The sequence below is a fragment of the Miniopterus schreibersii genome, assembly GCF_964146895.1.
Source record: "Miniopterus schreibersii genome assembly, chromosome: 10".
In the NCBI taxonomy this organism is placed as follows: Eukaryota; Metazoa; Chordata; class Mammalia; order Chiroptera; family Miniopteridae; genus Miniopterus; species Miniopterus schreibersii.
In genome coordinates this window covers 43336196-43349171 of record NC_138110.1, presented here as the reverse complement: position 1 = coordinate 43349171, position 12976 = coordinate 43336196, and the positions used below count along the sequence as shown (strand labels likewise).

Sequence of the window (12976 nt, the reverse complement as noted above, 5' to 3'; positions counted from 1 at the left end):
GGCTGTCCCTACTGCACAAGCATTTCTTAGGGGAACTAGATAGTGCTTTAAAAATGGTCAAGGATTAGAAGCCTGACGTGAGTGTGGGGGTGTGTGAGTATCTTAGAGTAGAACGGGGTGTATACATGAGGGACACAGTTTTCAGTTGGGTAAAGGCCGGGGAAGCAGAATGTTTCTTGATGGGTTTCAGGGCTGTTCTCACTGAAGGGACTCGGCTCATCCTTTCCTAGGGTGTGTGAGTTTGTGGGTGGAGCAGACCAGCCTCCCCGAGGTGTTTTCCTCTCTGCTGTCGGGCCCAGCTTTCCCTACAGTGATGACCTTGATGGCCTCCGAGCTTCGGGGCTTTTAGAGCCAGCCGGGCTGTCTGGGATCCGGGCATGATGGCGACACCCTTCTCATGCCCTCCTGCTGCCTTTCTGCCGTGAGCACGAGACTGGGAGTCGGGGGCAAGTCCCGCACCCAAAGACTCGTTAGCGGGGAGGCCCCACCCCTCAGTTCAGAACCAGCGCAACTCGGAGCACTCCTAGCCTCGAGAGTAAAGCTCCTTGCGTTACGAAAAGAAGAGAGAAAGGGCAGACCCATTCTAAATGTCAGTCCAGTGTCCACCGGGGCTAGCGACAGCAGGCGATTGGAAGCAATTAGCTGCCCCCCGCCGGGAAGCTGGACAATTACCTTCTCCTCTCTTCCTCTGCGGTCCCTGCGTCTCCCGGGGAAGCGGCGAGAGAGCCGTGCCCTGCGAGCAGCCGTGCGCGCCGCGCGGGCAGAGCGCGGGTGGACCGCGCGGGCCTCGCTCTCCCGCCGCCGCGGCGCCGCGGGCGGAGCGGCGCGTCGTGGAGGCGGAGCGCGCGGCGGGGCTGCGGCCGGGCGCGCGGGGGAGCTGTCCGAAGTGCTGAGCGCCCCGCAGCCGGCCCTCGGAGCCCGGCCTTCCTCCCGCTCCGTCCGCCCGCCTGTCTCCCTTTACCTAGGGCGCAGCGGCTGGAGGAAACCATGGTGTTCGCGCCAGGTACACCTGCACCCCGCTTTCCCCCCAGGTGTCCAGGCGGGGAGCGGGGAAGAGCAGGGAGAGCAGGGAGGGGAGGCCTTTACCTTGATGCCCGTCCGCGCGTTCCCGAGCTACAGTTTAGGAGAGGGGCGGGAGGGTGTCCCTCTGCGGAGTCTTCGTCCCCGTGCCCAGTCCTGCCCCATCGGCCCTCTAACAATCTCCGGCCACCCTCCCCCGCCGCCCCTCCCGCTTAGCTCTTCCACCTCCCGTCGGAGCTCAGGCGCCTTGAACTGGCACCTTGGCCGGCCGCCCCGGCTGCGTGGGCAGGAGGGTGGAGGCAGCGGGCGAAGGGTGGTGGGCTTCGGGCTGCTTCCGCAGGGGTCTCCTCCGCTGCCACTTGCCCCGCCACAGAGTGCGGACTGGCCGGCTGCCCCGGACCCGAGGAGAGAAGTAAGTGGGCGAAGCGGGGAGCGGGCGAAGGGCAGGCGGTCGATGCTCCTGAAGGAACTAGACCCGAAACTGGCCGGCTGGCGGCTGCGGCACGGAGGCTGGGGCTGCGGCGCGGCTGGCGGCCGCAGTGTCTTTTTGGAGCCGGCGGTGCCAGGCTCCGGTCCCTGCCGTATCTGGGCTACGCGCCGGGGCGGTCGGAGTGGTCTGCGTCTGACTGGCTTTCCGGCGAGTGCGCGCCCGTCCGAAGGGGCGGGCGTGTTTCAGATGCGGTCCGGAGCGGCCCGGGAACAGCGGGGAAAGCGTGGCCATTGCTGACATGCGAAGCCCTCTCTAGGGGTAGATAAAAAATCTTGTCTCCCTCCTCTCTGAAATTCCAGCCTCGGCTTCATTAAGGACTGCTGTGGGAAAAGGGGGGTGGGGGAAAGAGTAGAGGGGCTTAGAACTCTTAACTGTGTCATGATTTAATTAGAAAGATTTGGTTTGCATTTGCTGTGGCCATGGACCTCAGCTGGGGAGGAAAGGTATTTTTAAAAGGGCAGAACTGAGTCTGGGCTTCAAAAAATTCAATTAGGAAAACTTGAGCAGAGGAAGTTGCACCCCCTCCCCCACAAATTAGGATGCTAGCCGGGAGGCAGGAATGAGTTTCTGTCTGTTCTGACACTCACCACAGGCTGTGACTCAGAAGAATGAATGCCTCAGAGAAAAGCCTGTGAGCGCTTTTGCCTGGCCTCCCCCCTCCCTCCCCCCATCCCAAATACCCAAATAATTAAAGGGAAGAAGTTGTTCTGCATAGTGAAGGACATTCTGTCAACTGGGGTTCTGTGAATTGGAAAACTATATCTCTTTTTCGTATAAATAAACTATTCAACACTTTATAAAGCACTTTCACACCCTTAACTCATTTGATCTTTAAATTACCCTCTGGAGTAAACAATATCATCCCTATTTTACTACCCCCAGGGGGGCTGATTCCAGATAGTCTTGCCAGCCTCAGCTGGAGTTTTCTGACCTCAGATTCTGTGTCTTTTTTCCTATATCTCAGAGCCTATCTTCTTGAAAAAAATGCCTCACCAATCCCATGGACAGCTGCTTTTTGGTTCAAGGTCAGATGTAGCCAAGGGAAAGTGTCCTTCCATTTCCGAGGTGGGGCATGGGCTGGTGTTGTCCAGAGTTAGGGTTGTTGGGTGACATTAACTCGGCATTTTCTAAAAGCATTATTGTGGGTGAAGGATTGTGTAATGAGTAGTGGGGAATTTCTGGAGTTGGCTGATTTGGCTTAAAAGCAGTCCACTATTTGGATAGGGCTTTACTTTTCCATTTTTCTTCTAAGTTTTGTATTAGTTTCCCCCCCTCCCCCTATAGGGAAAGTAGTAGTTATTCATAACTGTCAGAGACGGCATAAATTTACCTGGATAAGATATGTGAAACACTTTTTGAGTCATTTCTTCATTATTGAGTTTCTCTTGAAAAATCATAAGTATTTGGGGGCAGTAGGAACAGGGTAATAAAAATATGTCAACTTATCTTCTCATCTACAGAGCATATGTCTTCTAATTCATATAGTGATATTATTCTGAGAGAAAATTAGAACAATGAATTATTTTTGAACTCTGCTAGCTTTTCAGCATCACAGCCTCATTTCTAGAACTGTTGCAGAAAACCTCTATAATCGGGGGATCCAGTGTTTTGTACTAGTCAAGGGAAATACCCCGTCTCTTTCTCCAAGCCAGCCTAATGCTCAGGAAGGAGGGAACAGAGGAATGCGTAGGGATCACTTCAAAAATATAAAATGTGTTTGATAATCCAAGGTGAATAAAACAATAAATTAACAATGAACTGTTTATAAAATTGGGTCAGTGGGTACTGTGCCCTTCAAAACCCAATGTAGCTTTTTGAATTTTGGCGAAAGGAAGTAAGAACTCTGAGGTCTGGTTTTGGCCTTGCCTCATGGATTGGCCATCCTTTGAATGGTTCTGCTGCCTTTTTACTTACATTAAAGGCAAAAGTGAAAAGTGACAGATTCATGGGGGAGTTTCAGTGCAGTTGTACAATGGCATGAGGAAGGAATGGAATGGGACTTTACATAACTCTAGCTAGTATTCACTCTTTTCATATGGTATAACTTATTCTTATATTCTCTTGTTTCAGTTTGTTTATACACTGTGAGCTACAGGGCTTAAGTTGGGCAGGGTCTTTGGGTGGTTTCTCAGTTTACAAAGGACAGATAATTCAGTTCTACACTTTCCCCCCTTCTTATACCATTCATAGACTTTGTAATTTAGAGGGGTTTTAATTTTGTGCACACCAATTTTTAGAACCCTTAATGGCAAAGAGCCATGAATACTAGTCATTTAAGGATTCGGTTACTAGAAGGCTATCACTCATTTCTTCTTTCCTCTAAAGGAATTAGACAAAATTAATAAGAGTTAAATGAGGAATAAAGTATAAATATATTAATTTCTCTATAAGTATGATATATTCCTAAATATTGGTTAAATAAACTAAGCTGGGGCACATGGCTGAGGCAAAAAGGCCAAAATGAGGCCCCTGGTTTCCTTTCCCTAAGTTTCTTATCTACTGCCCAAACTGAACATGGAATCTTTCTTTCTGGAACAATATGAGAAGATTTAGAAACACCACCACAGCCAAAGGAAAGCAGATGACACAACCAATATGGAAAATATTTTGGCTCCTGTGCATAACACTAAATTGACCCAGGTTACTTTGTGGCTGTACAAAAGCTTCCATTTGGGAGGAACAAAATGTTCTGGGAGAAGATGTCTGGACTTCCCATTCTGTGCTGTGGGTTTGTGGGGAATACCAAGGCATTCTCAGCAATTTGTGGAAAAGCCAAAGTGAAAGAAAGGAGGAAAACCACTGGACATTGGTGTTGGAAGTGAAAAGTATACAAGAGCACGTCAGGGTGTTTCTTGGCTTATTGCAGGAAGAGAAAGGGTATGCTCATAAATTCAAATGTCTTTTCAGTGCCACATTTCACCAAAAGAATTCCAGACTCTGAACAACCAGATTAGCACCTCTTCCTCCCGTGAGAAGAGCTAATAAAGAGTAGAGCGTGTGGTGGAGAGTGTGGACAGAAGTTTCCTTGTCCCTGGACTGTTTCCCCTTCCCCCAGTGATGAGTCTATTCTTCCGGGATTAATGCACCTCCCTGTGGATGGGCCTACTACATTTTGACTTGTTTGCATTGCCTTCAAATATGATGTACTGTCAATAAAAAGGTCTTTCTACTCTTGCACAGGAATTAGGTAAGGTATGATAACAAGGATTTCATGGGGAATAAAAATGGTATAATTGTAAGCAGTTAGACAGCCAGCACCTTGACTTCTAAGATTAAATTAAAAAACATTTAACAACAATAGTTTTAAAGAGAGCTATAAAAAAATTTAAGAAAATCTTATTTATTAAAATCTTACTTATTACAAGGTAGTTATAGCTTTTATTTATTTATATAAACCAATTCCTGACAAATCAGTCAATAAATTATATAGCAGACTGTCTTAACTCTAAGATTTATAAATTTCCCACCCAATATGTTCTCTTCTATTGACAGATTTTGTTGTTGTTAATACCCAAGAGTATTTTTTCTATTGATTTTTAGAGAGAGAGGAACAGAGGGAGTGGGAGGATGATGGGAGGGAGAGAAACATTGATGTGAGAGACACATTGATTGATTGCTTCCCACACATGCTCCAACCAGGCCCGGGGATCGAAACTGCAGCCCAGGTATATGCCCTTGACTAGGATACAAATTCGAGACCCTTGAGTCTACAGGCCAATGCTCTAACCACTGAGCCAAACTAGCCAGGACTGTTTTTCTATTTAAAAATTGTTTTGCCTGTTGTAGCTCCTTTACCTTTTCATGTAAGTTTCAGAATCAGCCTGTCGATATCTACATAAAAGCATGCCAAGATTTTGATTGGAATGCCTTGAAGTCTATTGATCAGTTTTTGGGGAATTAATATCTTAACTATGTTGAGTCTCCAATCCATGAACATGACCTGTCCCTTTGTTTAGCTCTTCTTTAATCTCTCTCATCAATATTTTGTAGTTTTTAGCATAGAGATCTTGCATATGTTTGATAGATTTATACCTTAGTATTTCTTTTGGGAAGAGCAACTACAAATTAAAACAATTCAATTTCCAAATATTCAATGCTAGTATAGAAATGTGATTGATTTTTACATGTTGACCTTGTTTCTTAAAATGTTGCTTAGTTTTTACATTAATTGTAGTAGCTATTTTATAGATTTCTTAGGAGTGTTTATGTAGGCAATCTTATTGTCTGCAAATAGGGACCGTTTTATTTATTTTCATATGCTTTTTTGCATTAGCTAAGGCTTCTGGTAGCATATTAAATAGAAACAGTGAGAGTGGGCATTCTTGTCTTGTTTCTAGTCTTAGAGGGAAAGCATGCAGCCTTTCACCACTAGGTATGATGTTAGCTATAGGAGTTTTTGTAGATGCTCTTTATCGGGTCTAAGAGGATCCTTTCTAGTCCTATTTTGTTACTAGCTTTTTTTTTTAAATCATCATACACGGTGAGTATTGTGAAATGTTTTTTCTCCTTGTAATGATATGATCATATAGGTTTTCTTCTTTAGATGGTTAATATGGTGAGTTACATTGATTGATTTTTAAATGCGAAACCAGCTTTACATTCCTGAGATAACACCAGCCTTACATTCCTCGGATAACACTTACTTGGTAAAGATATTCTTTTCATGTACTAAATAATTCAATTTGTTAATAATTTGTTGAAGTTCTTTTGGTCCATGTCCATGAGAGATATTGGTCTGTAGCTGGTTTCTCATGCACCACCTTTGTCTGGTTTTGGTATCAGCGTAACACTGTCCTCATAAATGAGATGGGAAGTGTCCCTGCCTCTTCATTTTTCTGGAAGAGATGGTGTAGAATGGTATAATTTTTTCCTTAAATGTTTGGTAGAATTCATCAGTAAAACCATTTGGACCTGGAACTTTCTTTGTAGAGAGCTCTTTAAACATGAATTAAATTTGTTTAGCTGACCATTTTGGTTTAATGGTTTACTAGGATCATTTTGTTTATCTTGGGTGAGTTTTGGTATTTTTAAGGAATCAGTCAGTTTCATTTAATTTATTGAATTTATGTGACTGGGTTTGTAATACTCTTTTAATATCTGTTTAATATGCGTGGGGTCTATAGTGGTATCTCCCCTTTGTTCCTGATACTTGTAATTTGTGGTCTTTATTTATTTTTCTTTGTCACTTCAGCTGCAGGTTTGTTAATTTTCTTTATCTTTTCAAAGAAAAATCTTTTTGCTGTCATTGATTTTCTTTATTGTTTTTCTTGTTTTCAATGTCATTGATTTCTCCTCTTTATGATATTTTTCTTTCTACTTTAACTTTATTTTGCTCTTCTTATTCTAGACTTAAGACTAAATTTAGATTGTTTATTTTAGGTCTTTCTTTTTTCTCATATAAACATTTAATGCAATAAATTCCCATCTAAGCATATTTTGCATAATTACTTTAGCATATTTTACAAATTTTAATGTTGTATTTTCATTGTCATTCAGTATAGTATATTTTTAAATTTCCTTTGATACCTCCTCTTTTCCCCCAAAATTATTTAGAAGTGTGTTATTTAGTTTCCAGTTATTTGGGGGAATCTCCACATATCTTTGTTATTAATTTCTTGTTCTTTCACTTGGACATATGGTTTTTGTCTCCCCATTTTGTCTGCCTTTTTGTTTTTGTCTCTGTGTATTGGGTAGATCTGCTATCATTCCCAAACTTGTTATGAAAACTTTATAATGTAGGTGTCTTGTTGGGCTCAGTAGCACAATCTTCCAGATCACCTGAGCGGGGTGCTCCAGGAATGTTTCTTGTGTGGATTATGTGTGCTCTTCTGTTGTAGTTGAGTCTCGAATGCTGTTGGCCTATTCATGGGTGGAGTTAACCCCCAGGCTGGCTGACTATATGGATAAACCTCAATCATCATGTACGAGTTGCTGTGCAGGGTCTTCCCCCCTGAGGGGGAGTTGTTCCCAATAGGGTCTGGTGCCAGCTGGAATCCTCCTTTGGGTGTGCTGCTTGTGTGGCTATTTGGGTCAAACTGGTGTGGTCTGAAGCCTATCGCTGGTTGTGTTGGTTCTGGGTCATCTTGGGCAGGTGTCAAGTACAGGTCTGTCAGATGCTGTGCGTAACCAGCTTTGGGCTACCTTTCTGGGGAGCTACCATGCTATTCACTGTTTGTGGCTGTGTCTACTGGGCCTGGTTTTGCATGGGAGGGGCCAAATTGTGTATAAGGGTTGGCTTCCTCCAGTTCTGAGCTGGGGGCAGATCAATAAAAGGTTCAAGGTTCCCTGAGGTCTGCCTCCACCTTTTGGCTACTCTGACACCTCCTGGGGTTTCTTGACCTTCCAGAGCTTTACGAAGAAAGACTGTAGAGTGGGTCCAGTCTGGCCATGACACACAGACCCTTCCACAAGGCATGAACTCTGTAGGGCGGGGCCCGGGGGTCAGGGGGATGGAGATACTTGTGGGCAGTGTGATCAGGCACTCAATGGGGGAAAAGTGGCTCCAACTCCAGAGCCATACCACTCATTCCCTGCCAGAGCCTCCAACTCTAGCTCCCCCAGGAGGAGTACACTGCAGTTTCAAGTGGGGTGCATCCATCTGCCACCACTTCAGGAGTAAGCTCAGCAGGGTGGAGCCCCTGGGACTGGATAGGACAGATCAAAAGAGTCACCCATTGGGGGAGTTGCTGGCTGAGCCTGCAGGAGTCGGGCAAGCATGTCCCCTCCACCTTTCTCTTCAGCCACATGAACAGCACACATCTAAGTCCTGTACAAGAGCCTTTGAGGCAGATTATGTCTTCTTGGTGAATTGACCCTTTTATCATTAAGTAGTCTCCCTCTTTGTCTCTAGTAATTTTTCTTGCTCTGACATCTATTTTGACTGATACTAACATAGCCACTTAAGTTTTCTTTTGGCTAGCGTTTTCGTGATACAGTTAAGTCTCATTATTTATGAATTGCCAATTCACTAAAATCTATTTGTAAAACAGATCAGTCAAAATCAACACTTGCAGTACTTTCTCTGTCATTCAAGGGCATGCACAGAATGGCAAAAACGTTGAGTTGCCTGGCATGCATGTTCCCAGTTGAGGTTGCACAAGGCAATGCTTTTTCTTCTTGTTTCAGTTCAGATACTGCAAATAAGTGTGTTTTGCATCATCTATTTGGTGTTTCACACATTTGTGCTTTTTGTTGGTGTAGTCACTATTGAATATGGCCCTTAAGTGTAGTGGAGGTGTTGTCTAGTGTTCCTAAGTGAAAGAAGATTGTGATGTGCCATATGGAGGAAATTGTTAGATAAGTTCCATTCAGCCATGAGTTATAGTTCTGTCAGCTGTATGGTAAATGTTAATGAATCAACAACATATATTAAATAAAGTGTCTTTAAACAGAAACATGGTTATGTGTTTTTCAATTGACAAAAATGTGACCAGAGGTTTGTAGGAACTTAAACTTGTATTTTACTTAGGAGCAATGTTTTCATATTTGCTAATTTAGTTTTTGTAGCTACTTTATAGAACATAACAATGGTTGATTATAAAAATAGACTGTATGTCTCCCCTTCCTTTTAAAAATTACCTTTATCATTATATTCAGTGTGGGTTACTTGTAGACAGCATATTGTTGGGTCTTGTTTTTTAATCAAATGCAGAGTTTTAAAGGTAGTTTAATATAGTTACTGACTGCCTAGATTTCTTTCTTCTATAATTATTACATTTTGAAATTCCCCACTGTCATTTAAAATTAAATAATATTTCATCATTTGAAAATTTTTGTTGCTATAGTTTTAGAAATTTCAGTAAACATAAATAATAAAAAAATCACAATATTATTCAGCAGTAACCACTGTTAATATTTTATATGTAACTTCTCAGACCTTGTCTCCATGAATATCTTTCCCATTTTTGAAAACAAAAATATCCCTACATGTATATTATTTTTTGACATAATTGTTTACACAATATATTGCTATAATCTTTTCTTATTATTCAGTTGTCTTCTACATATCATTAAAAAATAAAGACACTGAGCAAAAGATGCCACGATTCTCATTTTTACAGATGATAAAAGTAAGGCTCAGAATGCCTGACAATTTTAGATTTTAGATTGCAGAACCAAGATTTCACATTACATCCACTTATTTTCTATACATAACATACGTTTTAAATAAATAGAAAGCAACAAACAATTTGCAAACTAGAATTAGAGACAAAGAAAAATATAAAACTTATCTCCTTTGGAAGAAATCTGTATATTAATCAATCACTTCTTCTTCTAAGTTAAATTACATCAGGGGTTCTCTCAGCCACACAGAAATGGGATCTCTCTTTTCCTGGATTCTGCACCTTTTCCAGGCTGCTGCTCTTAGTGACAGAGAGTGAAAGAATGGACAGCTAGGATTGCCAAAAGTTGATCGGGAGAATAAAAAGATCCAACAAACTTACACAGTGCTTTATAATTCTTAAAGCATTTTTTGAACTAAGTGCCATATGTAAGATATTTCTTGAGTTAAGAATAATTGGCACTGGACTAAGTATAATCTCTCCTCTATACAACTGGTGAAAATATTTCAGTTATTCCATAGCAATTCAAATATTAGGCAAAGCTGGTTGCTGCAGAAGCATGGGTTTGGGGGAAGGATAGGCTTGGGATCAAACAGCTTGCCTCTGCCATAGCTACACTTAGTGGAACTGGGTAAGTCATCCAGTCTAGCTAATTTGCTCATGTGTAAAATGAAGATCATAATATCTATTTTCTAGGGTGGTAATGAAGATAAAAATGAAGTACCTGGCTCACAGTAGGCTAAACGGTAGCTATTACTGATGTTACTGTTTTAAAAGAGAATGACTAATAGTCTATTTTTAATGTACATATGCCCATATGTGGTTTCAAGATTGGACTGTCAGTCTTGGGGAGCTCTACAGTTGATTCTTTCTCTGGAAGAAAGCTGACTTACTGGTTCATTACAGGGGTGGGCAAAAGGAAGTTTACAGTTGTTTACACTGAAAATAATGTGATAATTAACAAATAATAGTACAAGAATAAACTCTGTTTTGCTTACTCATAACTGTAAACCTACTTTTGCCCACCCTTGTATGTTACGTAGATAGAGGTTATGAAACTTTAAAGCAAAATGCTATGACAAGCTGAATTTATGATAAAGCAGATGTCTGAGTGCATCCTGCGATGAATAAGTTATGAATCATGGAAAGTTGCTGTTTAAAGTCGAGCAGCTGTATGCTTGAAAGCAGATGGGCATCTCGATGATCTGAATAATTCTGATCTTGTCTAAATTTAAAAGCTGAATGATTTTCATTCATTATACCCTCAGGTGAGGGTATAATACATTGTTTTTAATATTTAATTATTTAGTTAGGGTAAATTTGTATTTTGGTATTTGAGATATTGTTTCACAATCCTTATGCCTTTTTTTTCTTCTTGGAGACGTAAGTCCGAATTTTGTCATCTTATGTTATAGCCACGTACCCATTCTTAGATACTATTCTTGGAACATTATCTTGAGTCTTATATGAAACTTCCTAGGAAGAAAGCTTTGTTTCTTCTTCTTATAAAGAAACTTTGTTGCCCAGCTGGCGTGGCTCAGAGGTTGAGTGTCTACCTATGTACCAGGAGGTCACCGGTTCGATTCCCTGTCAGGGTACATGCCTGGGTTGCAGGCTGGATCCCCAGTAGGGAGCATGTAGGAGGTAGCTAATCGATGTTTCTATCTCTCTATTCCTCATCCCTCCTCTCTCTCTAAAAAAAAAAATCAATAAAAACATATTTTAAAAAAACAACATATTTAAAAAGAAAAACTTTGTTGGTGAAACAGCCACACAGTCACTAACTAGAGATTAGGAGGGGGGCTCAGTTTTTCTTCAAAAGTTTCCCTCACTTGCTGTGTGATTTTGAATTAGTTAATTGGTTTCTGTGCCTCTTTCCCAATCGTTTTCTAGTCATCCTCAGCATCTTAGAGGTTTATTATCTTAGTTCTCAGTTACAGACATTTATTGGTCAGAGATCAATGTAAGAAAAGGCAAGGGAGCTACATTTGTAGAAGACTGCTGTGTGCTAGGTATGTCACATGCATATTTTTTTAAAGCAAGGGGCAACTTTATAAAAGTAAATGCCAAATGAAAACTGTTTTTCTTTAACTTGTGGCTAAAATGCTGGTTCCTATTCCAAATAGTCACAAATGATTTATGCGCTGAAACTAGTAGACAAATGAAATAAAAAACATGAATGCCTTCTCCCATTCCTTTAAAAAATGTTTTTTATTCTTTAAAATGAGAGAAATAGTGCTTCTGGTACTCAAGAGATGTACTCAAATTATGAATGTAACATCTCTGTTCTGAACACCTCTCATAAACCACATATGATGGGTCTGTTCTGCATTTAGACAGGAGGCCTCCATAGAATCTACATCTTGTGTTGTCTAACAGAAGTTGTTGATTTTCATCTCCATGGAATTTATTTCTAACTTTTTTATGTACTTATGTCTGCCTTCCCATTTTAAGTTTATATTTTTGTGGGAATAAAAAATGAAATTATACGTTTATTGCAGTGCTGTGGATGAGATTTTGATCACCTCTAGCCAGGGAATTTAGAATGAAGTTTCCTATAGCTTTAATTGCAATCTGACTCATACTGCAGAAAAGACTATTTACCCACATCATCTGGCCTGCTTTATACATCAATAAATGATAGTTGCTTTATTCTAAAAATAACTAATACTAAGAAGGACAGCCTTTATAGCTTCATTTATCTTGCCATTCTTCCTTGTGCTTACAGGGCAGTGCTAGTTGGGTGGAGCTGTTGATCATGGGACTGGAACTCGGTAAAAAGCGTGTACGACCACTCCTCCACCCAGCACCTTAGGTCAGAGCAGATCTCCTTTCGAAGGCTCTGTAAGGCCTGTTCTGGGGAAAGCGATGGTAGTTGCCTTGGTGGGAATGGAGCTGGGAATATCAGGAAAGGCCATAAATAGGCGAATGGAGAAGGGGTATAAACACGTTAGATATTTTCATTCATTTACTTACTCAACACATTCATTGCCTGTCTTCTCTGAGCCAGGTGCTCTGCTAGGTGGTGGGCACTGAGCCCTGCTATAAAGAAGTACACTGAAGGTTAGAGTTCTGCTGTTGAAGGGAAGAGAGTAAAGGAGGGTTAAGAGGAAGGATGAGTCAGTTCTGTTGGGGAGGACAGGATGTCACTGGCTTGCTTGGGTCCGATTCCTGCCCCGGGAATGGTTAAAGCCTTACTCCAGTAGAGAAATCCTCTTCTACTGACCATTCTTTAGTGCCACGGGTGATGCAAAAGGACTTTGTTTGTGAGTGCTGGAGTGTGGGACAGAGAGGCAGGGACTACCAAGGGAGAAAGAGTCTCTTTTGTCTTGTCCTTTTAGATGCACTCTATAAAGAAATGATCCCTAACAGGAGTGAGGTGGTACCTCATTGTGGTTTTGAT

At 41.8% G+C, this 12976-nt stretch overlaps 1 protein-coding gene across 1 annotated transcript in view; it reads left to right on the top strand.

The window, feature by feature from the left end:
* Nucleotides 1-839: 839 nt before the first annotated feature.
* AKAIN1 (A-kinase anchor inhibitor 1) overlaps nt 840-12976 on the top strand; it is a 44404-nt gene continuing 32267 nt past the window's right edge. Inside the window, exon 1 of the mRNA XM_081149449.1 lies at nt 840-1003. Coding sequence (XP_081005575.1) covers nt 988-1003 — 16 coding nt within the window. The 5' untranslated portion in view covers nt 840-987. The remainder of the gene's footprint in view (nt 1004-12976) is intronic.